Consider the following 27,005-nt stretch of genomic DNA (forward strand, 5'->3'; position numbering starts at 1 on the left):
CTAAAACAGCCCTTGTATTAGGATTAGCTGCCTGCTCAAAGGGTAAATTAATAGCCCTAGCCAGGAAACATTGGCGTAGTTTACACATATCTTAGAAACAAAATCTAAAAATTCTTCTTAAACTATTCTTCAACTACCTCAAAGATGATAGTATAAAGTCCAGCAAAATTGATCAAGTAAGGAATCATCACAAATAGAATCAGCTAAAATCTCCAGTGAGGAGGGATACATACTCTGTTTGATCTAATTACATGTAGCAGTTTATAACCATTTGGACGTAGTTCCCTAATCAAAGTATCATCTTTACTATGAATCCAAGTTTCTCCAATACACACTATGCTAAATTGTTCCTCAGTTATCGAATCCCTAATTAACTCCACCTTATTCAGCACTGACCTACCATTTACATAAGCAATTGGAATGGGAACATAAGAACTCACAAACAAGTTTAAACATTGAACTTTAAAATCAGCTGTCTGTCCTGTAGATGACCTTGAGTTCTACAGGCATTGTGTGAATGCTTAAATTTCTTATAATGCTCATCCTTCTCTGATCCAAATAACGCATTTTCATGACATTCAACAATACCAGATCTAACACCAACTGCTCTACCTAAACATGGATTGGTTAAGAAAAATGGTATAACATAGCCTATAGCCCACAGTCCAACTTTATGACCAATAAAAAATGACAAAATAGCTTGTACAAGCAACCAGTATACAAACGGTGCCATAATAAAATCTTTCTCACAAACTTAACCAAATTAAACTTTCAGTAAACCCAGGGTGCTAACCTTAACTTTGTTTCAGATCCACTTGCTTCTTCCCCCACAGATGACACCAAGAGTAGTTCATCACAGATGACTTAGGCAGCACTCAAGGATGGAAACAGGTGGGTAATGGCCCTTATTCTTCTGCAGTTTTATTTAATGTAGTTCTTAAGTAGTTTACCTATTGTACCTGTTCCAATCATAAAAAGTGTAGATTTGGGGGGAATCCAAGATGGCTTTTACTGGATTCTTCAGTGAACTGCTGTAAACAGAACTGGCAGTTTTGGGCTTTTTTTGTTCTGTTAAATTTGTTATTGCAGCAATGGTTTAATGGAAAGGCAAAATCTGGATAGCCAATCCGGTTGCCCTACTTCTTGGCCAACCTTCTGTTCTTCAATTTACAGCTCTCTGAAATACATCAAGTAGCTGAGAATGTTCTTGCTCTGGTGGTGCAGAGAGGGGAAGCCCACCCTGCTTTGAGGACTTTCACTTAGCCCAGATGATTGACCATCACCAAACAAGAGGGGGGAGGCTGCAATGATGGCTTCAGAATGTGATACAGTCTTCCATGTGGAGCAGGGAACGGTAGTCAGGAATCTGACAGTGCTAGAACTGGTGGGTGCAGAGTTTGTAGAAACCTGCAGGGATCATTCTGGAGTCCATCTGACAAGCCATTGTTTGTCTTGAAGGCACTATAGGGAATAGTGAATGAACTAGAAAACTATAGACTCTGACCTCCCAGGAAGCCCTTTTGGAGGAGACAGGGCAGCAAGATGGACAGTTAGCATTGAAAGAAGTCTGAAGAAATACAGAGAGTCCAGTCTAAATTGATAGGTGATTTATTAATATTCATCAGAGGTTGGAAATGTTTGAGAATGGACTGATTCAACAACAAAAATTGACCTGCAGTAAGAATGATCAAAATATCCGAAAATAAAATCTCACTGGATAGAAAGGATATTCTTTAGGGAACAGTGATAGAAACATTGAATTGCATTTGGGATGTTTTAATTTTCCACACATACTTTTTTGATTATTCTGCAGATGGAATTGTTCATACAAGGGTCCTATGATTGACATGAAGGAGTTTATTTAATGATAACCAGGTTTATGGCTGATGTTTCAAGTCTGAGGATCCTTCCTTTCTATTTATCCTTATATTGGGAGTCTTGTTTGCTTAAGAATAGACTAATATATTTAAATATTTGGGTTTTGAATTCCCCTAATTTGCCTAGGGATATAGTTAAGAGATATTTATTGGAAGTGTTGAAAATATTTGCTCTACCATTATGTAATAAATTGTATTATCTTCTATTTAAGACAAGAGGCCACATTAGAGAAAGCGGGAAGAGAGGAATAATGTACACAGGGATCTATGTATTTTCTGAATGAAACAGCAATGCTTTGAAGATGGTTCTGAGGAACTGTTAGATCAAGCAATCTTACTCTTCCTTTATTTTTGAGAGTGATGCTCTTTTGTTTTTCCATAATTGATTTGTTGAGATCATTGTGTGGTGTTTTCTTGATTTTTATATGGAGACCCAGAGGAGGAGGAAACTTCCTACAGCTCTGGCGAGATGATGTAGGGAAAGGGGTCATATTTTTTTTTACTATCCTGTGACATGTTTGTTTAAAACTGGTAATCTGAGATTATATAGATTATGAACCTGCACATCTGAAAGAATTTATTGAAAATAAGATTTCTTTACAGACTACTAGTGGGTTACCAGAGGAGGGAAGCACTCGGGGGGAGGAGGGGGGTGCTTAGGGCCTGCCATGAAAACCCATCACAATTGTGGCAACCCCTTTAAGCCTTTCACTGCTTGGTGCATTTGCACAGGGGACCAGAGAGAGAGAATTAAAAAAAGAAAAAATGTAGATTGAAGTGTGTGTGTGTGTGCTTGCTATACTACCTAACGGGTAAACGCACAAGGCAGTTTACAAACTATACAGAAAAATGAAAGAAATGCCTGTTAATTGATAGGGCAGGACAGAGAAGACAAAACAGACAATAAGGAATAGGAGCAGGCTTTAGCTCTCCTTGATGGACTCCAATAGTCTGACCAAAAGGTTTTTCGAAAAAGTGAGTCTCTTATGCTACTGTTTTGCATTATTCTTTATGTATCCTATACTGTTTATTGTAAGCCACATTGAACTCAAACTTGTTTGGAATAATGTGGGATATAAGTGTCACAGATAAATAAGTACTCAACTCTAGGTAAGAAGGTTCTGAGAGCACTGATATAGGAAGAGAATTCCAAAGAGCTAGTGCAGTAAACAGGGGCAATGGAGAGACAGAATTCATAAGCAGATCGGAATGCACTAATTATACTATACAGGAAAGGTTTTATCGATCTGAGTTTTAACTATTTCTACTTTCTTAAACTAGATAAATTTGCTTATTTGTGTGTGTTGATCTTAAACATTAACATTTTCTTAATTGTTTTATCTTTTACAGATAAAGAACTTGTCTCTGGAGCATTACATGGGAGAAAGGGTGTTCAAAATAAAATCCAGTTCAGGACCATTGCTCCAAAACTTGATCCTAAGGTTATGTCATCAGGAATACTGTCTTGCCCCCTAACATCTCTGCCTGATATACATAGTCAACCAGTTTCAGGGGTAAACTCTAAACCTCTTGTTGTGCCAGCTCAAAATTATGCATTGATGCAAGTTGCTGGTCAGGAAGGAACATTCTCTCTTGTAGCTTTGCCCCAGATTAGCCCAGCAATGGCAACCCAGCAGATCCAGCAGCCTAACAAATCCCTTTCAGAAAATATTAAATTACCAATTCCAAGGTACCAGCCTACAAGACTCAAGAAGTCTGACAAGAAAACAACTCAGAGCTCCAATTTAGATGTGCCAAGCAAATTTTTTACATTATCGCAAACATCTACACAGACTCATCTATTGACTACCACCCTTCCTCTCCAGTCTGAAGTCATTTCTAATCCAGATGCATCTGAACAAGTGATACTAATAGACCCTGGTTCAACTGAAATCACAGTTGCTACCTTGCTTACTGAAAATTCAGGGAAGGCTGCACCCTCATCACTAAACAAAACAGAAGAAGCTGAAGCAAGGAATTCAGGTTCGGTCACCTTAAAGGAACTTTCCTCTGAACCAGTCAATACAAATAATTTTATGAAAAACAATCTGGATAAAGTGGATCAGAATAGGGATACATCAAATGATTCTGCTGTACAATGTGAGAAATCCAAAGAAAGTTCTTTTGATTCCACAAATGTTAATGTTCTCTCCCCATCAATGTTTGGCAATGCAGTTCAATTTATTCCATCAGCAACACCTAAAGGAAAACTTCCCATTTTACCATACTCAAAAATGAAAAACACAATATGTTCAAAACCTGTGCAGAAATCTGATATTGTGGATGTGTCTGCCTCCTGGTCAAAATCAGAATCTGGCAAATTAACATCGTTCCTGAAAAACTCAAATGTAACCACTAAAGTTTCAGATAAGCTGCTGGCTCTGGTTCTTGATCAAATCTCAGCACAAACAACCTGTGAGAGTGTATGCCATCCAGCTACAAAATTTGACAAGGACTATTTTAAGAAAATTAGTAGTGCTGCCAAGAGAAGAGGAAGAAAAAGGAAACCACCTGATGAAGTCTTGGCTTTTCATGCTAAAAGAAAAAAGTATGTTGTTAAACTGAGGGAGAACAAAAATAGCATTAGAGTTGATTCTCACGAACCTAAGGCAGTGACTTCAAAAAAATATCGGAGCATTATGCCCAAGCCTATAGTTGTTCAGGCTTTAGCTGCACCTGTTGTACAAACCCAAACTCCTCAGTATATGGAGCAAAAGTTGATTTGGAACTATTCACCTGCAAGCAGACATTTTAGCAGCAAGCAAAATGTAGGAACAAAAGTAGGCAGTGTTTGCCAAAGCCCGTCCTTTTTGTCAAAGTCGTGGCATAAATGCCATGTGTGTAATCATAACTTTCAGTTCAAACATCATCTCCAGGCCCATATGAACACACATACAAACAGAAGACCTTACAACTGTAGATTGTGTCGCAAAGCATATATGCATTCTGGAAGTCTCAGCACACACATGAAGCTCCATCACAGTGAAAGCAGACCCAAAAAATTGATGCATTGTGAGTTTTGCACTAAAGTATTTGGACATATAAAAGTATATTTTGGGCATCTGAAAGAAGTTCATAGGGTTCTCATCAGCACAGAAACTTCGGTTGTTCCACAGGAACAGCACGATGCTATAGAGGGAAGTGAGCAAGAGGTAGTAAAAGTGGAAGAGGAAGGCATCATAGTAGAAAGGTGAGTGCATATATTTGTGTTCTACTTAAATAATGTTCTTTCAGATTTGTTATTTTCCAAGGGGTTATATATATATACACTAGTAAAACATGGCCGTTTCTGGAGCAAATGAAACGGGCGCTAGCAAGGTTTTCCTCCCGAACCCCCCCCTCCCTACCCACCCCTTCGGAGTTGTGAAGCCACTGACCGCCATTGTTCCGGACCTCGTCAACGCACGCCACCTTCATCTCCCAAGTCCTTGTTGGTTGTAAAGCCACTGACGCCATTGCTCCGCCCTCAACGCCATCATGTTTGACGCGAGGGCGGGGCCCAGACAGCGATTTTGGTGGCTTCACCACCACGAACCCTTCGAACCGGAAGGAAGTGCCCGCAGGAACTGACAGTGACGTCAGTGTCCTCAGAACGTTGAGGGTGAGTTTTATTATATAGGATATGCACTAGTCACCTAGTACAATATTTCTCATTGACTTTGCAGCCTATTTGTTTTCCAACACTGTGGAGCTTTGTTTCAGCCTGCATGGCTGTTGGAGTCAGAGTATGTCTTGATTTGTTGGCTCTGTGTTCATCAGCTGAGCAGCACAGGGGCCAAGTGGGGACACTTGGGATTGCGCATTCTTGCTGTTGCACATATGCACCTGATAACTTGCACAGACCCTGTTATTTAATATAATGTCTGTCTGTTTATAACATAAATGAGTGTATATTCACCAAGTACGTGTTTCCTGGATGCTACCAAAGGAGGTAGGAATAAAGGATCCAGGCTTACTAGCATCAGTGGGAGGGGGGTGGGGAGCAAGAGAGAAGGAACTAATCTCAGTGGCATCATGTATGGGAAATGAGAGGGAGGAGATGAAATCATTTTCTGTTGACAAGCAGGATTGAGTCGGGCACATCTGTGAGAGATGTCATCAGACATTTCTGGTATGGAATAGTTTTCCCAGAGCTTATTGTAAAGTCGAGCATGCGCTGCCCTTTCACATGCAGCAGTCTTCTTAGTTTTGTTTTTTCCACTCAGCCGAACAAAAGCTAAACAAAGCTTTTCTGAAAAGGTTTTTTGTCTTCAAATTAACAGATACTTCTAATGCTGTTCTTGGTTGAATTGTTAAAATCCGGATTGCATATGTGCCCGAAGTGCAGCAGAAAAATGCAGAAATTTTATATTATTTTAAGCGTTTTCTTGGTTTAAGTGCAAATCATAACCAGTGCGAATGAAAGCTTTGTTCTTATATGTCTTCTAGAACATAAAAGATAACTTTGCCTCTGCAGCTACTAGGAAGCTGAAAGGAGGTTGCTTCAAGTGCAGAAGGATGAAAGAAGGTCTTCTGTACACAGAGGTTTGTGAGCTCTGTGCTTGCAAGTCGAGAACCCTTCCTCATAATGACACAACCTTCCGGTGCAATGGCTTGAAAAGTCCAGTTGCCCAAAAGGTCTGCCAAATTGTATTTATTTATTGAGATTTATTGACTGTCTTTTTGAAGAGATTCACCCAAGGCAGTGCATATAACATTAAAACTGGTGTGTGCGTCCTTGAAGGTGTCCAGGCCTACAGCACAGCCATCTGAGTGCCTGCACAAGTCTGAAGGGTGGATGGTTTCCTTAACCCTTTCCGAAGCACTTGGGAAAACTATGTACTTGTCAGCGCTGTATCAACTTCTTGCCAAGCTTCAGTGGCTGGACAGCTCCTCTGCGCAGTGGTTCCAATGCGTATCTAGTGCTGAATTCATAGAGACAACAGACCCGGCATAAGACCTTTTCAGCACAGCACTTCCCAGTGCAGATTGCTTGGTCTTCGGCATGCCTCTGCGTAACATCCTATTTCATCACTCTTCCGCTACTTCTTCTAGGCTAGAATCAGTACATTCATTGCCTCCTTCCTCTTCAGGATCAAATACCTCTCAAATAGAGGAATTTTTGGATCTCCTGTATGCCCATCCAGATTACCTTGAGGAGCTAGAAGAGCATTTTTCAGGATTCCCTTCTGATTCCTCATTTCTCCCAGTGAAAAACAAATCTCCATACAAGGACATCTCTTACTCTAGATGTGTGCACCTAATGGCAATAGAAGTACCTTCTCTACTACTGCAAGAGGCAGAACTATGGTCAGATGATTTTAGCCTCGTAAAATATATAGGGGGTAATTCTATAAAGAAGGTGCCCATGTTTATGAACCAAGAATACGTGTAAGTGACCAGAATAGCACCATGTACGCACATCTGTGTTGATTTCAATATTCCGTGGACCTGCTATTCTGTAAAATGGCACCTAAATGCAGTGGTGCATAATTTGGAAGTGGACATAGAAGTGAGTGGAGTGTGGGTGGGGCACACAGTTAAGTGTGAAAATGATAGAAGTCTATAATTTATGCACATTAACAATGTAGGTGTCAGCATTTGCACCACCTCTATGGCTGGTGAAAGTGGTCATGTCTAAATTATATATTTACACTGCTATGCTAATACATTATAATGGAAAGTAGCACCTGCTTTGTAGAAAAGGCTCCAGATAGCTGCCTCTTTTATAGAATTGCCCACATAGAGGTTCCAGAACTGCAGTTGGAGTTCTATTCATGGCCATATGTGGCAAAATTGAGTTACTGTACAACATTGTTTCCAAGAAAATGGATGTGGAATACCTGGAGCTGCTGGATTTTATTTCAGCAAAATTGAGTTTTCACTTTCCTCTGTTGTAGTCAAAGCAGCTATGAGGAAACCCAAAATGTAGGGTGTTTTCTAGTACTTCTCCAGGTAAAAGATCCGTGGTTCAATGTTCTCTCTAAGCAGAGCGCATAAGCAATTGCTCATACATTTTGGGAGCGTCGCACACAGATTTTACATGGTTGCTCACAAAAAATGGGGGGAGGGGGGTTGTGCTTTATACAAAAATGCATTGCTAATACTGGCGCTCAAAAATTGTTGGTTTTTAAAACTTGTTGCTCTCACGAAAAAACATTAGCACACACCAGGCCACTCTTTAGAGGAAACATTGCCATGGTTCCTAGACCAGTTTGGCATGAAAGCATTTTAAGAGGCTATGCTTTAGCCTAAATAACAGCCCCATTATCTTAATATGGTGCAGTTCATGCATACAGTCTTAGAGTTCAGGCTTTTTTTTTTTTGCTTAGCCTTTTATGACAGGCTTACTCAGCTGGTTGCCATATTAGCAGAAGCAAATGAGTGTCATACTCGTCGTGGCATTTTTGAAACTCCATCCAGAATTTCCACGTGTTCAATTGAAGCCAGGTGCCTAACTTCGTTGTGTGCATTGGGATTACATAAGAACATCTATTCAAAATTGGCAGATGCTCATTATACAGAAGACTCAATAGGGCAATAAAGTAAAGATAGTGGACATTATAAAAGATCACTGCTCCAGTCTTGATCATCTTTCTGCTGTCCCACCCTCTCATCTGAGTTATCCTCAAGGTATACCAGTTTAAATCAGTACTGTAACGACTTTTATTAGTGTAACAGTGTTTTATCATTAAAAACAATTTTAGCAGACCTAGTGCCCTCTCTCAAACTTTGTCAGCATGAAAATGGCTCAACTAACTGTGGCTGCACCCACTCTATCAAAGCAGCAACCCTTGTTGTTGACTAGTCATTTATTGCAGCTGAGACCTCTGCAAAATATATAACCTGCCCTTGCTACAAGGGAGGTTGGGTTTATTTTTTCCTTCTATCCTGGGAAAAGATCATTCTCCAAGGACATAAGAGCATAAGGGTAGCCATACTGGGTCAGACCAATGGTCCATCTAGGCCAGTATCTTGCTTCCAACAGTGGCCAATCCAGTTCACAAGTACCTGGCAGAAACCCAATTAGTAGATACATTCCGTTCTACCAATCATGGGGCAAGCAGTGGCTTCCCCCTTGTCCATCTCAATAGCAGACTATGTACCTTTCCTCTAGGAACTTGTCCAAACCTGTTTTAAACCCAGATATGCTAATCACTGTTACCACATCCTCTGGCAGTGAGTTCCAGTTCTTTGAATCAAAAAATATTTTCTCTTATTTGTTTTAAACGTATGTCTGTGTAATTTCATTTAGTGTCCCTTGGTCTTTGTATTTTTTTGAAAGAGAGAAAAATTGATTCACTTCTACCCATTCTACAACACTCTAGACCTCAGTCATATTCCCTCTCAGCAATCTGTTTTCCAAGCTGAACTGAAGAGACCTAACCTCTTTAGGCTTTCCTCATATGGGAGGAGTTCATACCCTTTATCATTTTGGTCACTTTTCTTTGAACCTTTTGTAATTCTGCTATATCTTTTTTTGAGATTCAGCGACCAGAATTGAATGCAGTATTCAAGGTGAGGTCGCACCATGGAGCAATACAGAGGTATTATAATAATCTTGGTCTTATTTTGCATCCTTTTCCTAGTAATTCCTAGCATGCTGTTTGCTTTTTTTTGCCACCACACACGGGATAAGCCGGCCATTTAATTATTATTATTAGTCTTATAACCCAAAAATACCAAAAGTTCACTGCTGGTAACAACAAACAATAGCTGAACAAACATCAGAAATTACAATTATAGAATAATTTTCAAAAAATACACCGTGACCACAAATTATGTCTTAAGAGCATTCTTAAACAGAGAGAACCATACATTCTTAAAAGAAAAAAAGGAAGAGAATTCCAAAACTGTTCAGCGTGATAGGAAAAAGTAGAATGAGAAATCCTGTTCGCTTTCACATGGCGTAATGAGGTAAATTTTAGTAAAAATTCATTTCTCGTAGATGTAGAAATTAAATCATTTAGAAAAAAACAAGATGAGCACCTAAATAAGCAGGAGTCGATCCATACAAAGTTTGATAGGTCAAAGTTGATACATTAAATTGAAATCTTGCCTCCAACGGTAACCAATGCAAATGGAATAACAAAGGAGTAATATGATCATATCTGCTGCAAAAATAACTCTTGCTGCTGCATTCTGTACTTGTAATTTAGACTTCAGCAACTTTGTGCAACCAGTATCAATAGTTCAGTTTTGAAAGTATCAAAATCTGAACCAACAATCTAAAAACACACAAATCAAAAAGTTTCTGTATAATTCTTAATTTCTTTAATAACAGAAAATAATCTCTTACCACCTTATGAACCTGAGTTCCTAATGATAATTGATTATCCACCTCAATTCCCAGAATTTTGGAAGAGACATTCAGTTTTATGTGAAAATTATTAACTTGTAACACTCAGAGGGTAATGGTGGACCTGCCCATAAACCGTTTTTTCTCTTTATTAAGCTTCAATTTATATGCGGAAACCCATAAATTAACTAAGTATAAGCAACCACAAAGAGTAGATTCATGTCTTATGTTGCCAGTAGTGAAAAGCAATACCATAATAATGTCATCTACATATATAATGGATTGGATCTTTGAGTTTTCCAGACTTTTTGCTAATGGTTGCATCAAGATATTAAACAGCGTAGGGGACAGTGGGCTGCCCTGAGGGACCCACAAGTAGCTCTATCTACAAAACCTCTGATCCCACAGGACCCAAGATACCAACAAATTCCAATAGACGTAGCAAAAGAGTATGATCCGTCAAATCAAAAGCACTACTTAAATCAAACTGCACTATAAGGGAAGTTTGTACTAAACGTAACATCTTCTGAGCTATAGTAAGTACTGAAATAAGGATGTTTTCCATGCTAAAACCCTTCTGAAAGCCAGACTGTGACTGGTGCAATATTTGAAATTTCTCCAACTATAATTAACCAGTTGTTCCGTGGCCCAACCCTCCATCAGTTTAACCAGTTTCTGTACATCTCCCTTTGGGTTTTTCAAAATAGGAGTAAACACTATCTCAGACTTTGATACTGGAAAGCAATCAGCCTCAAGTTGTAAATTAAGCCAATCTGTTAATAAATTCACAAATAGTAAACTAGGTGATTTTAACAAATAAGCAGGCTGTATATCCAGTGAACATTGAAAACTAGCATATTTCTTCAGGTTTCTTAAGGTTTCATTTGGTGTAATAAATTTAAAAACATCTGAAACCCTATCTGCTGGAATTTCAGAGGGCTCAATAAAAAGATATTCATAAATATCCCCCTTTCCACTCAGTGAATCTCTAATTTTATCTACCTTGGCCTTAAATTAAAGTGACAACGTGGATGCAAAAGAGGCATCATAAATCTCCATACTGTCCATAACAGATGTAAGTAAATGTGTACAAGGTTGAAAAGCTTGGTTGAATTGGTTTTGAGAAATAATATTTTAGTTGCGATCAGAAACTGTTTATATACCCCAATCTTTGATCTCCAAAGTATTTTATTTTCCATTGTAGGATTTTTCTTCCAACGCTTTCACAACCTCCTACATTCCTTTTTTTAACAAAAGTAATTCCTTAGCAAACTATTTATCAGATTTTCTAACAGTCTTACTCTTCACTTTCAAAGGGGCCATCTCATCAAGCTTGGAAGATTGTTCCTAGTCCTCAATCCATACCTTACTCTTAACATCATCATACAATAAAACGTTGTCCACTTTTTTCCAGAATTCCAATGAATCAATTTTACCTCTAGAGCTAATCCTCTGTTTAAAATGTACATTAGGCAATGGCTTATAGTCTTTCCAGTTTAAAGTTAGGTCAAAGAGGTAATGATCCAGACCAGGGAACCCGGTCACACAAATTGTTTGAACATGAATAAGCCACTAAATCTAGTATATGACTCTTTTTATGAGAACATCTTGCACCTGCACAAGTGAATCCTAAAGATGACAGGAAATCAAATAGGTCTGATAACCTTAGAATCTGATGTTTGTTCTAAAGGCAAAAAAACATAGTAAAAAAAATTTTTGGTATATTAAAAGTAGGAAGCCAGCAAAAGAATCGGTTGGGCCGCTGGATGACCAAGGGGTAAAAGGGGCGATCAAGGAAGACAATGACGTAGCGGAGAGATTGAATGAATTCTTTGCTTCGGTCTTCACTGAGGAAGATTTGGGTGGGATACTGGTGTCCGAAATGGTATTTCAAGCGGACAAGTCGGAGAAACTTACTGACTTCACAGTAAACCTGGAGGACATAATGGGGCAGTTCAGCAAACTGAACAGTAGCAAATCTCCTGGACTGGATGGTATTCATCCTAGAGTACTGATAGAACTGAAAAATGAGCTTGCAAAGCTACTGCTAGTGATATGTAATTTATCCTTAAAATCGAGCGTGGTACCGGAAGATTGGCGGGTGGCCAATGTAACGCCGATTTTTAAAAAAGGTTCCAGGGGAGATCTGTGAAATTATAGACCGGTGAGTCTGACGTCAATGCCGGGGAAAATGGTAGAGGCTATTATTAAAAACAAAATTACAGAGCCCATCCAAGGACATGGATTACTGAGACCAAGTCAGCACGGCTTTTGTGTGGGGAAATCTTGCCTGACCAATTTACTTCAATTCTTTGAAGGAGTAAACAAACATGTGGACAAAGGGGAGCCAGTTGATATTGTGTATCTGGATTTTCAAAAGGCGTTTGACAAGGTACCTCATGAAAGGCTACAGAGGAAATTGGAGGGTCATTGAATAGGAGGAAATGTCCTATTGTGGATTAAAAACTGGTTGAAGGATAGGAAACAGAGAGTGGGGTTAAATGGGCAGTATTCACAATGGAGAAGGGTAGTTAGTGGGGTTCCTCAGGGGTCTGTGCTAGGATCGCTGCTTTTTAATATATTTATAAATGATTTAGAGATGGGAGTAACTAGCGAGGTAATTAAATTTGCCGATGACACAAAGTTATTCAAAGTAGTTAAATCGCGGGAGGATTGTGAAAAATTACAGAAGGACCTTACGAGACTGGGAGGCTAAATGGCAGATGACGTTTAATGTGAGCAAGTGCAAGGTGATGCCTGTGGGGAAAAAAGAACCCGAATTATAGCTACGTCATGCAAGGTTCCACTTTAGGAGTTAACGGACCAAGAAAGGGATCTGGGTGTCGTCGTCGATAATACACTGAAACCTTCTGCTCAGTGTGCAGCTGTGGCTAGGAAACCGAATAGAATGTTGGGTATTATTAGGAAAGGTATGGGAAACAGGTGTGAGGATGTCATAATGCCGTTATATCGCTCCATGGTGCAACCGCACCTTGAGTATTGTGTTCAATTCTGGTCGCCGCATCTCAAGAAAGATATAGCAGAATTGGAAAAGGTGCAGCGAAGGGCGAGTAAAATGATAGCGGGATGGGGCGACTTCCCTATGAAGAAAGACTAAGGAGGTCAGGGCTTTTCAGCTTGGAGAAGAGACAGCTGAGGGGAGACATGATAGAGGTATATAAAATAATGAGTGGAACGGGTGGATGTGAAGTGTCCACGCTTTCCAAAAATACTAGGACTAGGGGGCATGCGATGAAACAGCGTAGTAAATTTAAAACAAATCGGAGAAAAATTTTCTTCACCCAACACGTAATTAAAATCTGGAATTTGTTGCCGGAGAATGTGGTGAAGGCAGTTAGCTTGACAGAGTTTTAAAAGGGTTAGACGGTTTCCTAAAGGACATAAACCACTACTAAATGGACTTGGGAAAAATCCACAATTCCAGGAATAATATGTATAGAATGTACGTTTGGGAAGCTTGCCAGGTGCCCTTGGCCTGGATTGGCTGCTGTCGTGGACAAGATGCTGGGCTCGATGGACCCTTGGTCTTTTCCCAGTGTGGCATTACTTATGTACTTATGTCTCCTACCAACAAATTATTCTCATATCCCAATGTGTTTTTACTAAGAAAATCCATAAAGTTATTTCTTGCTAACCTCCACTTCCCAGAGGGACAATAAAAAAAACAGTAACACATTTCAAATCCTTGAAAGAATCATCAGAAACTATACATGACAAAATCTCCAAATATTGAGAACTCTAACTATCAAGAATTTTAAGCTTAAAAAAAGCATTTGTATAATAGCAATACCTCCCCCTCGTTTATCCTGTCTATGGACATGAATATTCTTATAGTCTTGAGGACATAATTCCTGCAATCTAGGATCTTACTGCAAGGATAGCCATGTTTCAGTAATAATTAAGAAGCCTGATTGATTCAGTTCTAAAAGAAATTGTGCGTAACATCCACAAAGCCCGGTGTGGAAACACTGCCCAGCATACTATTTCTGTAAGAGCTTAAGGCAGTGCTCCTAGTGCATATGAGTGGGTGCTTTCTGCCTAACTCAGAAGTGGAGGACCAACAGCCTTTTCTCACATTTTCTTTGCAGTCTCTTCAGCGCATTCTTGTCTTTTTTTTCGTGCCTTCCCTCGTGGGTTGTTTTATGTTCTCTTCAGTATTTTCTCTTTTTTTCGAGTGTCCTTCCTATTATTTCTCCCTAGTGTGATTTGGCTTGCTTTAAAGTTTTCTTTATTTTTTCAGCTCCCAGGGCCTTCATAGTCATGAGCATCGGCTGGATAGCATTGTCTTTTATCGGGTGAGCTGTGCCCCTTGTTTTCCTCATGATTGAGTCATTTGGTTTTGCTTCAGCCATATTCCCTTCCATGTCACCTGAAGTTCCCAGTGCAGTTGGACCATCTCTGGGGCTGACACTCATTTCTGGTGTATCTAGTGTTTGGGACTAGACCACAACCGTCTAAACTGTGTTCTTTGTTTGCATATGCAGAAAATAACCCAGAAATCCAGAGAAGATTTGTGGATCCAGGTCCACATCATTGACATCAACATCGGTATGGCCTTGACAGCTATGGTTCCTGTGGCTACTAGACCTGTATCTGACACTGGAAGTGGCTGAGTATTGAGTTGGGTCCTCCACCTGCCTTGGTGCCGGCCACGACCTCCAGGACCAGTCAGCATTGCACCCAACATTGAGGAGATGTGTGGATTTAACATTGTGCTTCTTGGATTTTGCACCGAGCGAAATCCCAAGAAGCACAAGCACGGTCCCCCTTGACACATAGTATTGGGAGCTCCAGGGCATCAAGGCATCAGTACCTGAGAAGTGTCGGTGTTGGGAAGAGCGTTCCCCCTCTATTGAAGAAATGTCTTCATGCCGGTCTCCCAAGTAGCTGGGATCTAGTTTCCAACATAGCATGACAACTGTGCAGGCTGTCTCTGAACCGGTGGCTCAGCCTTTACCAATGTCTGCCTTCTATGAATGAATGGATCCGGGCCATGCTCCAGGAGTACTTGGCGGGGCTTCTTCAGATGCAGAGTCCATCGGCACTTGAAGCTCTTGCACCAGCCATGACTCTACCTCTGCCTGCCTCACAGGACCCCCAGCCTGTGGCTTGGTCACCAATGCGGGTGCCACATGGGGCATCAGCGTTGACACCTGCCCATGTAAGTAGCACCTCAACATCTGTGGAGGAAGCTTCACCAGAGTCTAGGGAAGAACATGCATCTTGACGCCATTCTTGGCATGGACATGGTTCCTCTCGTCCAAGGTAGGCACAGACTCAGCCCTCCCATGTGGAGTATTTTGCTGATTCCGATTTAGACTTCATGGGAGTCTGATATTTATCCAAGGTACTTTTCGGAGGAGGAGTACTATGGAATTCCATCAGACCCCTCCCTTCCTGAGGAGAGGCATAAGTCCTCCATCTGAGAGTCTATCCTTCCCTCATTTTGTTAAGGAAATGGCAGCCGCCATCCCTATTAAATTACACATGGAGGATGATTGATTCCAGGGCTGGGATGTTCAAGGTTCTGGACTACAACTTTCCTCCTAAAGAGGCTGTGATGGTCCCTCTTCACAAGATCCTATGCCATGTTCAGGTGAAGGAACTGGAAGTCCCCTCTGTCTGTCCCAGTCATGCCCAAGAAGATTGATGCCGTGTACCGGATTCAGAGTGCACCTGGTTTTGATAGGCCACAGTTGCCTCATCATTTCTTGGTTGAATCCATGCGCAAACAAGCCACAAGTTTAGAGACTTTGCCTAGGCTCCCCCAGGCACAGAAGCCTTGGACCCTGACTCATTTTGGTTGTAAGATGTTTCGGGCCTCAGGGCTCACCTTCCATAGTGCCTCAAAGTTTTAAAGTGACAGTGCACTATGGAAGTGTCAGCACCGGACTCCATGGATTGTGTCATCTACATTTGAGAATATATGCCTGCTGTCCTCGGAGAACACTTGCTATAGGTTAAGTAACTTTGCTTTGATGTCAGAAAAGTAGAAAAAATAGGGAATGCAGACATACAGAAAACACTGTTTTCTGCAATAAAATAGACTATAAGAGAATGTAGAAATGAGGGGAAGATATTTGCAGAATCCACTGTCTGGGATGAACTATGAGTTTATGATGCATTATGAAAATATTTACCTTTTATTAAGTGTATATTAGTATGCTCTGTGTATTTAGTTAGTAATACATTAACATCAGAATAAAAAAGTAATTAAAGATAAATATGATTGGAAGAATGCTACACAGTAGAAAGAAAGGAGGTGATCAGAGACAGGCTGTCCAAATAGCAGCCTTGGACCATCTGAGTTGAAATGCATTCGTTCTCTTCCTCTTCCTCTGTTCTTTGGTATATTACATAGCAGTGGAGGAAACAAGATGTCGTCACTGCTTCAAGCTAAGAATAGCTGGATTTTCAGTGACGGTGACGGTGGTCACATTAATTTAAATATTGAAAAAAAAAAGGCAGCAAAGGTGGAAATGGGACTGTACCAAATAACCAAGGCAAACCATGGGTAAAAGATGTCCAAAAGTTTATTTGCCAATGGTAAATCTGACCCAAAGAAAAGATCTGACACTGGCCATGTTTCAGCTTAAGAGCCTTCCTCAGGGGTCTACAACATTAAAATATATACACACACACAGCATAATACATAAAGATATATAATGACCATATATACGACAACCCCCACATAGACATAAAAAGTATAGATAATCTGAAACACATGCCAAATCCTTTCAAATCAGTAAACTTAAAGAAATGTGTAAACATGTAGAGCAAACACACTTCTGAAGTGATATCACTGGAATAAAAAATAAATAAATATCCACATACAGATATTGAAACAGATTACCTCAATGTATTTAATAAATACATTTTCAGGGCACTGTGCGCTATGAAATCCATATACCACCAGAGAAAAGGGAGATCTTAACTGAGTCATTAAGTCCTTTTGTGACTAAGGATTGTTTATTATATTGTCATCTTGCGCATGGAGTCTATTTGTGGGTCAATAATGGGATTATGCTACACACGGTAAGTCTATGACTGATGTGAAATACTAATAAAATAAAAGAATACTAATAAAATAGAAGATATAATGAACGTATCAAAAGGTATGATATAGTCATAGCGAAAGCTATGACGTATCACCCATTTATGAAGGAATATACATATGAAGCCAAAGTAAAGATAAAAATAAAAACGGCAGTGATATAATTAAATAATATAGAAACACTGTTATAGAAAAAATTATAAAAGGCACCTCCACTAGCGTGTTATGGATTTCATAACACACCACACAATAGAAACTTTATTAAATACATTGAGGTAATCAGTTTCAATATCTGTATGTGGATATTTATGTATTTATTATTCCAGTGATGTGATTTGTCCTACATGTTTACACGTTCTGTGAATTTTTCTGATTTGAAAGGATTTGGTATGTGTTTCAGATTATCTGTACTTTTTATGTCTATGCGAAGTTGTCATACATATGGTCATTTTGTATATACAGTGCAATCCACTTAAGTGCAAGGGTCTGGGACCAAAGAAATACATGCAGTTAACTGGAGCGTACACTTAACCGATGTGACCCAAAGAAGCTTGACATCTGATAAACATATGTACAGTACTGTTTATTATACGTACAGTATACAGTCTCCATTAACTGACGTTAGGCTTACTTGAAATAATCAGCGATAGTCCTCTATTGTCTGTGAGTTCCATTGACTACATCAGCCAGATGGTAAAAACTGTCATAGCACTGACATCCAGTGGCCTCCAGATAGGCCCGCATGGTGTTGATTGCCCCGCGCTCTTGCAAAAGTGACAGGAGGTTGTTGAATTTTGTCAGCATGTGCCTCGCTGCTTATTTCATCATGTTTCATCATCAGCCATTGCCTGCATGTAGGCGCATATCTCAACATCTGTCGTCAGCTGTTTGTAGATCGTAATCAGCAGCTACGTAGTGATGAAACTCCTCTTCAGTAACACCGACTGGGATGTCAATAGCCTGTTCATCTGACGCATTTGCAACAGCTGCATCTGTTTCATCCCTCTCCACATCCTTAACAATGCTTGCCCGCTTGTAGCAGTTCACAATGGTTGCCTTTGTAACACGATTCCAGGCGTCTTTCTGCATATGTAGGCAATCCAACAGTGATAGATTACGAGCCAGTTCAACAGCACGTTTATTCTTGCCAGCCTGGTCATCCATAACGGTCATCAGACGATGTAGCACAAGAGCCCGATAATGTTGTTTGAAATTGGCTATTATGCCCTGATCCATAAGTTGAATCATAGAGGTAGTGTTTGGTTGCAGGAAGACCACCTTTGATGTTAGACAGCCTGACATCACTGTGTGCAGCACAATTATCACAAAGCAACAAAATCTGATGCTTTTGTGCCCGCATTCTAGTGTCTAACTTCTTTAGCCACTGCTTCCAAATTTCCCCAGTCATCCATGAATTTGCGTTAGCCTCGTATAACAAAGGGAGTTGCTTAACATTCTTGAAGCAATGGGGCTGTTTGCTCTTTCAGTGACGAGTGGTTCCAACTTCTCACTCCCATCCATATTGCAGCAAAGGAGGATTGTCAGTCGGTCCTTCGACGTTTCACTTCCTGTAGTTTTGGCTTGTTTGAATGCAAGTGTTCCATCAGGAATCGCTCGCCAGTAGAGGCTGTTTTCGTCAGCATTGAAAATATCACGAGGTGCAAACTCGTTCAAGATGGTAGGAAGAACTGAAACAACCCAATTTTCAGCACCAAAGTCATCAGCGTCTTGTTTCTCACCATGCTGTTTCTTTAATTTTATGTTCCTCTCCTTCCATCTTTCCAACCATCCAACAGTGGCTTTGAATTCAGTTAGTCCAAGACTTTCAGCTAGCTGATTAGTTTTCTACATAAGCAGTGGACCACTGATAGAAAACTGTCTGTTCCTGACTTGAGAAAACCACTGAAGAAGAGCATCTTCTACCTCCTCAGCTTTTCCCGCCTGTTTTCGTTTCCGTTGTGGATTTGTATTGTTTTGCCAGTCTTCCAGAAGCTGATCTTTCTGCTTCAAGATACGTGAAATTTGACTGGGATTGATACCATATTCTTTAGCAATAGATACTTGACTTTGTTTGTTTTCTAATTTTTTAAAGAACTATTCGTTCAGCCAGTGTTAGTCTTACAGTTGCGCGATGACGACGATGACTCCAGTGTACACTCGTAACAGCTTTCTTTCGCTTCTTCTGCCTGCGGCAGTTAACCACCGAGATTTAAAATTTACTGCCCCTTTGTCACATGCCAATCGGCTTCCATATTCTGTGCTTGCGCTTATGCAGAGTCTTTCTTGCAGAGGAGCGGTCTTAAATCATGCATATAAGCAAATCTTGCACTTATCAGTGGTGCGCTAAACCGAAGTTTGTCCCCATAGAAATTGATGGCACCAAAAATGGGACCGGAATACGGCATGTGGTTAAACAGTGCATGTGCTTATCCGACGTGCACTTAAATGGAGTGCACTGTATTTCCTTTTATAACTGTTTTATATAACTTTATTATGCTTATATTTATGTGTGTGTGTTAGACCCCTGAGCGCTGAAACATGGCCAGTGTCTGGTCTTTTCTTTGGGTCAGATTTACCATTGGCAAATAAACCTTTGGACACCTTTTACCCGTGGCTTACCTTTATTTGGTACAGTCCCACTTCCACCTTTGCTGCTTTTTTGTCTTTCCCTATGGAAGGCTTGTGGACCCTTTTTGCTCCCTTTTAATTTAAATATTGGTCATATTCAGTATTGCTATACTAAATATACAGGTATGCAGTGACCACTTGTATTTAGTTTAGTCCTGCTGTTAAGGCAGCCCTAAACGAACTGTATAGTTTGGGCAGCAACTGAAAATTGGCACTTGCTGATAAGTGCTTCTCCATCATTCCTTTGCTCCTCCACTATATTATGGATAGGAGTGGAGCTATAAGATGGATTTTCAGCTTATCTGGATAGCACCTGTAAAATGTCAGTATCCAGATAAGTGTTGCTTTTCTTCATCCTTCCATGATGTGGATTTTCAGCTCGCTACTATCCATACCCAACAGTGGTCCAAGCTCAGTTTACAACTGCTGCCTCTGTCATTTCTTAAATTATAGGGAAGTTACCATCTACAATCTATAACACTTGCTTTTTTTTCTACATATAGACTGATCTTGTTGCACTGGAGGCAGGCCTCTTCACCAGCCATTCAGGAAGGCTTTAAACTGCAGTAATGAAAATGTTCAAAGAATGCTATGTAAATCCTTGAAATCCTGGATGTCATTGAGGAATTGTGGGGCGGAGACTGGGAAGGGTTTGTTTGGTTACATTCATGTAGTGTGGCTAGCTCAGGATATGAGGTGGTGTAAATATGGGGTGTGCTTAAAACTTGTTGTAGGTGGCTGCACTCATTTTTTGAAATTGGATGGGTGTGGTCAAGACTACAATATGATTTAGTGTTATTTTTGTTGGGATTGATGTACTGGTGAATGGTCCTAGTGTAGACTGAATAATTATAGTATCACAAAAGTTTAAAATGTCTTTTCATGATACACCATATATTTCTGAATGCTATTTTAAACCAAGCAAAGATTTTGGATAATACTGTTCATAGATGTATCATTTATTAAGAAATCAAAGTAGCTTAGCACATTAACACAAACTTAGTTTTGTTGTTTTTATGATATTCATTCATTCATTGTCTGATTTTTAGGTATTATGCCCTGACAAGTGCAGCCAGTATGTGGTCGTATAAATAGCGTAGGTTAGCCATTTTGAGGAAGTTAAAATACAGCTCAGTTGATCACGTGGAAACCCATAATAAATTTTCCTTTGATGTATTCTGAATATTATTACTGTATAACATCTGATAGTGCATATTATTGGCAAGGCATTACTAGTGAAAACTGTTAAGAGCCCCAATGCTTGTTCTATATAGATGATCTGTATTATAGCAGCTTATGTGTAATTTGATATGTAATTATTTTGTGTTTTTTTGTTGTTTTTTTTGTGGGGGGAGGTAGGAAAGAGAACTTCTGTGCTGAAGAAGAGATGTTTCATAATCCAACAGATAACATCAAACTGCTAATCAGATGTGGACGATGCCAGATCACAACACCCACTTTTGCTGATATGAAACTACATTTATTGTATGTCCATGGGCAGAACATACAGGGAAGTGTAAATGAAGCCAATCTTCAGAATAGTAGAGGGTCTCAAGAGGAACTCGTCAAACATGTAACCCATTGCTGGAAACAGCTGAATGAGAGACGACATTTGTTTATGTGTGGTAGCTGTGAGGATGAGTTTTATTCTATTTCAAAGCTGAGGAAGCACCTATATCTCTGTCATCAGAATAATAGTGGCATGTTTCCGGAGAGCAAGGCCACACAGTCAGGAAACCAGATTCCAGTAACGGAACTACAGAATGGCAGTCTTGCCATACAAAAAGAGGAAGTTCAGTTCAAGTGTAAATCTGGCTTCAGTTGTGTCTTGTGTAAACAGATACTTTCAAACAGAAGAGAGCTGTTACTTCACTGGCAAAAACAGCATAACTGTGAAGACCCTTCTTTCCTTTGGACTGTTTTTAGTTTATTTTTTAAGCAAAATAATTGAATGTAAGAATAACAACTGTCAATCTATTACACCTGAATATATTTTTGTTAGAGTACAGTGCTTGTTAGTATTTTATGTGAGAGAAAATTCAGCCTGTAAAATTGAAATGCTGCTGATTCTTTTATTGATGAATAGCACTGCTTGTATGTACAACTGAGGTTTCATTTTCAGAAAAGCAGAAGCTTTTGCTCACCCTCAGATGATCTCATGTATTGTCGTTACATCATTACCATGTTTATAGGTATAAAACTTGGGGCCCTGTTTACTAAGCTGCGCTAAGGGTGCTCTAAACGCTAAACATACTCGTATATTCCTATGGGTGTGTCTAGTGTTTAGCGCATGCTAAAAACACTAGTGTACCTTAGTAAACATGGCCCTTAATCATCTGGAAATATATCTGAAAACATTTATTTGCAGCCTCTTTATATATGATCACAAAACCTGTTGAAAAAAATGTACAAATTTATTTTCCTACTTAACAGTAATTAGAAACTTGTATAATAATGAATTGGCAAAGATGGGAGCAAATATTCTCCATTTATGAAGAACATGAGCAGTGACAATGTGTCTCTGTCCCTCAAGAATGCTATCATCTTTGATTGTAAAAGATAACTTTCAGTTTCAATCAGATGACTAGTTGAACATTTAACATTATTTTGGCTATAGTGAAGTAGCTATTGCAGTAATGATTTTTCTGAAAATGTGAGAACTAGTTAGTTTGCAACACCACAAGTCAGAACACATTTTTTAGATACTAATGATCTTTGGTCATTACGACACCTGAGACATTTTGGTGCTCATTTTCAAAGCAGATGGACGTTTTAAAATGCCTTTAAAAATATGCTAGAAATGGCCAAAGCCTGATTTTGGAAAGTCAGAATGTGGACGTTTCACGCTGAAGTTTGTCCAAATAGCAAAGGGGTGTATTGTGGGTGCAGGACTAGGGAGGGCCCAAAAGTAGGATGTCTAACAGGGATTTTCATATGGGAGGTAACGTCTATGTCTTTAAAAAAAAAAAAAAAAAAAAAGATATTTTTATCTAGACCTATTTCATTCATGTCCAAGTTTCAAAATGTTGCTATAATTGAGCAGCTGACCACTGGATGGAATAAGGCTTGACCCCTTCTTAATCGCCCAGTGGTTGCTGTCCCCTTCCCTCTCCCCTGAAAGTGAAACTGGAAAGGAAAGCCAGGCTCTGTCAGCTGCAGCTATTATGTCCATTTTGAAAAAAACTTTTTTTTTTTTTTTTTAATCTGAGCCTTCCAGAACCAGAAAAATACCTACTGTACCTAAATATAGAATACCTGCACACCTAAAGGCTATTCATTAATATTTTTTAGGTCCTGGAGGGATCATCAGATTTACAAAAAAAGTTATAGTGGGGTTTGGACCTGTCCCTTGGTTTACAGTCCATTGCACTAACCACTAGGCTACTTGTCTGATCTGCAGGGACATCTGTGTGGCCATATTTTTGAAAATGATGCTAATAAGACATTCATGTCCCTGTTTTTTTTTTCTTGTTCAAAGTTGGATGTTTCACTTTGGAAAATGTCTATTCATTTTTGATGTTTTAAGTGCAAATGTCCATCTAACAGCCATAATTGAACAGGAACTCTAGGCTTTTTTTCCTGTTTGAGTATGGCTGTGAGATGGCCGGTTTTTGGATGTTGTGAGCAGGATGGGGGTTTTTTGTTGGACTTAGCCGTTTTTTGTTTTTTAATGGCCCTCCACATTTTTGCCCCTATGCCCAACAGTAAGCTAAGCATTTCCTCTAACATAAGGCATTTACTGATTGTTTTTTCAAGACACATGTGCTTAGGAAGTTGATATTTGTATATAAGAAAAGTTCTTAATGCCTCAATTTAAAATAAAATGCAAATTTTAAATATATAGCAACAAATTAGATATACTTGGGACATTTTTAAAAACGATTGGTTGTAATAACAAACGTGAAAGCAGTTTATATTATGTATAAATTATATATGCCTATGTTATTTCCCCATAGTTTTACATAGATGGATCTTAATATATACAGATTTTCTGTCATTTTGCATTTTTATAGTTTGGTTTAATAACAATTTCCAGGAAAGTTAGTTTAAAATAGTAGCTGATGGCAGATAAAGGTAGAAATAGCCCATCTAGTCTCCCCTGTAAGTTTAAAGGTTGTAACTTTCATTCCATGCGGGTGTCATGGCTTGGAAGTACAAAAAAAAAATCATATTTATACTGCTCTTGTGAGCTGAAATAATCAATTCATGGTTTTCATCTTCTTTAGAGATCCTGACCCCTTCCTTTTTGCCTGCCAGTAGTGTTTAAAAATGGAAGGATCCATTCATTTACTATGGTTGTTAAAGTGCATTGCTAGTAAATAAGCTGTATTGGATATTGGTGAAAACAATGTTAAAATCTACGTATTAATGCACAATAATAACAGTAATGGGTGGATTTTACTTAAGTTAGTAAATCAGCCTGTGAAGAGTGGTCTTTAGTGATCTAAGGTTACTGTTATTTATTGAGGGCTGGATTCAGTAAATGGTGCTGAAAATTAGGCTCTGGCAAAAATTCATGCTCCGTGCAATTCTATAAAGAATGCTCTGGGCTGAATGTGTATTCTCACACTCAACTTTGATTGTGAGGACTTAAACCAACTGCAGCTTGGTGTAAATACTGGCTTGCAACTTGGGTGTACCGTCCCCAAATTCTATAACACTGCATGTAATTCTTAGGAATGGCCCTGACTTGTCCATGTTCCTCCCATAGCCATTCTCCCTTTTGGGTTATGCACAAGAAGGATTTGGGTGTGCAGTGAGAATAGCACACAGCTGCATCCTTGTGCAAATCCAAATTAGAGCCAATTAAGATCAATAATTGATTAACATTGGCTTGTTAACTAATTTTATTTGCTTGTGGGTCTAAGGCTCAAGCTCAAGCTTACGTTTGGGCACCATGTATAGAATCCAGGGTCTAGGTTCCCACTTTTCCATCAGACGTAAAAAAAACAATTTATGCTCACGGTGCTATCAGGTTCTTCTCTTAACTAATATTTACTGGAGATTATATAGCATACAATCTGCAACAGCCATTGTTCATCCTACAGCAATTGATCACAACCTCATCGCCAAATTACAGAGATTAGTAACAGAACCAATCCTCCATCAGGCGCATCAACTCGGTCTCCAACAGGAACAAGGCAAGAAGTACCAAACAATAACTATCCTCCCATGCCTCCCCACCTCTGAAACAGCAACTAAAAACCAAGAACTATGTCCTCATGTGGATCTCCAGGACCACAAAGTACTACCCCCTGAGTAAACCCCTCAGCACTGCTGAGCAGGCCACAACCCAAACCCCCATGTCACTCAACCACCCAGGATCTTTCATACTGCAGGAGGTCTTATCAGATCATCTCATCTCTGCACATACTCATACCCAGTACTCAAGTGAGGGTAACGGGGGATCTTTTCACTTCCTGGCCAGAGCCATCTTACCAGCCAGCACTAATATAGAAACCATTCTGCCCAGATCTGAAGGCAGGGCCTCATTCTTCCAAACATCCAGTAGACAGCCAGGGACCCTCTCCAATCAATTCCCATCCATCCACTAATGTAATCCCAGAGTTCATTCCAAAACATCTGTACTTAGGTACAGGTTCACCACATATGCTCATAATCCCCCATTGCTCCGCATAGTCTTCAGCAAAAAGCATCCTCTCCTGAAGCAAGCTGAAGGTGGGCTTGTGTAACTGGTGTCCACTACAGACAATTCAGGAGCTGGATTTGCATCTGCTTATAGGCTGTAACTACAGAAGATCTGTGCATGTACAAATAGGCTTGCAACTCAAAGCCATCCCCCTTAGGACCCCCCAGCCAGTGCTCCCATGCCGCTACTTGGTCTCCGCCTGTCGTATCCAGTAGCTCCTCCAGTGCTCTGTATACTCTAGAGAGGATTTTGCCACCCCATCCCCAAATAAAACTGTTTCAAGGGGCAAAACTTTTTGATGCAAATTATTCTTCGCATCTACACCCTGCAACTAATCTGTCAATTGAAAATACTGAAAAAATGGGATCCTATTAGCTGTCAAATCCTGTAGTTGCTGGAGAGAAGTGGCCTTCCTCAAAGAGACCCACATAACGGGTGAATCCTATATCCTGAAGTCTAGCAACACCTTACAGTACGAGGTAGACTATGGACAGTAATACCACAGCATGCTATATGGGTAAAGAGACCCACTTAGCCCCCAGTGTCATTCTCTGCCACTGCTGTAGCATTGGATCCAGAAAAGGATGAGCAGTCCTCCAAATGCTTCAGAAGTATCCAGTCTCATACCTGCCACTGCAGCCTCAAAGATCGACAATGGCTTGAGGATGTGGTTTTCCATCCGAACCTAATGCACATGCTGGGGCAATCGTAAAATTTTTGTAAAGCTTTCAAAACAGCAGCCCTGTAATAGTACCTCATATCAGGCAGCTCCCCCCTCCCTGAGTCTTAGTGCGAGCCAATCACTGTCAGCTAATTTTGGCTCTTTTACCATTCCAAAGGAAGGAGGTGAGTATGCATTCCAAAAGGTAAAAAAGTTTGTTTGGTACAGTGATAGAAAGCTGAGTAAACAAAAACAGTCTAGGAAGGACAAAGTAAGATGGCTGCAATCATCCAGTTCCTTTTTAATATTATCCAATCGAGGGAGATAACTTTTTCTGTAAAGATCAGCCACCTTCCCTAAGATACGTATACCTAACTAACCCCCTGTGAAGCCCGATGTACAGAAAATGCTTCATGCTTGTTTTCCCGTCACAGTGGCTAGCCCGCCCTTTGGGGTGGAGCGGGCACATCAAGAGCTGTGGCCCAGGCCTGACCCAATTATGCCGCCCAGAGCCCCAAACCAATGGCTGTCCCTGAGAGACAGCGCCCGGGACCCACATTAGTAGGAATAATGAACCAGCCTCCCTCCCCTCACAAAGCAACCCTCCACAACTCCCCCTTAACCCCCAAAGAAACTCCCCGGCCCCCACCCCTCATCCCACATCATATGCACCTGAGAATCCCCCCATTACAGCCAAAGTGCCCCATTCATACCCTGCTCCTCCTCCTCTGCCACATAGCACTCTCCCTCCCCCTACAGAACCCAATCACCCTCACACACACACCTGAATACAAATAATACTTGACATCAAGTCCAACCTCCATCCTCAACACTGC

General features: G+C 40.1%; 1 protein-coding gene across 10 annotated transcripts in view; it reads left to right on the top strand.

Moving 5' to 3' along the window:
• Window positions 1–21,866, top strand: part of ZNF438 (zinc finger protein 438) — a 35,271-nt gene extending 13,405 nt beyond the window's left edge. For 8 of the 10 annotated variants that reach the window (XM_030199195.1, XM_030199225.1, XM_030199200.1 and 5 more), the window contains 2 exons: window positions 3,228–5,067; window positions 21,218–21,866. In XM_030199195.1, coding sequence (XP_030055055.1) covers window positions 3,228–5,067; window positions 21,218–21,809 — 2,432 coding nt within the window. In that variant the 3' untranslated portion in view covers window positions 21,810–21,866. Of the gene's footprint in view, window positions 1–809; window positions 892–3,227; window positions 5,068–21,217 lie in introns of all 10 variants that reach the window. The other 2 variants (XM_030199244.1, XM_030199250.1) reach the window with 2 other exon arrangements.
• The last annotated feature ends 5,139 nt before the right edge of the window (window positions 21,867–27,005 follow it).

This window comes from Microcaecilia unicolor, chromosome 1, assembly GCF_901765095.1.
Source record: "Microcaecilia unicolor chromosome 1, aMicUni1.1, whole genome shotgun sequence".
NCBI classification, from domain to species: domain Eukaryota; kingdom Metazoa; phylum Chordata; class Amphibia; order Gymnophiona; family Siphonopidae; genus Microcaecilia; species Microcaecilia unicolor.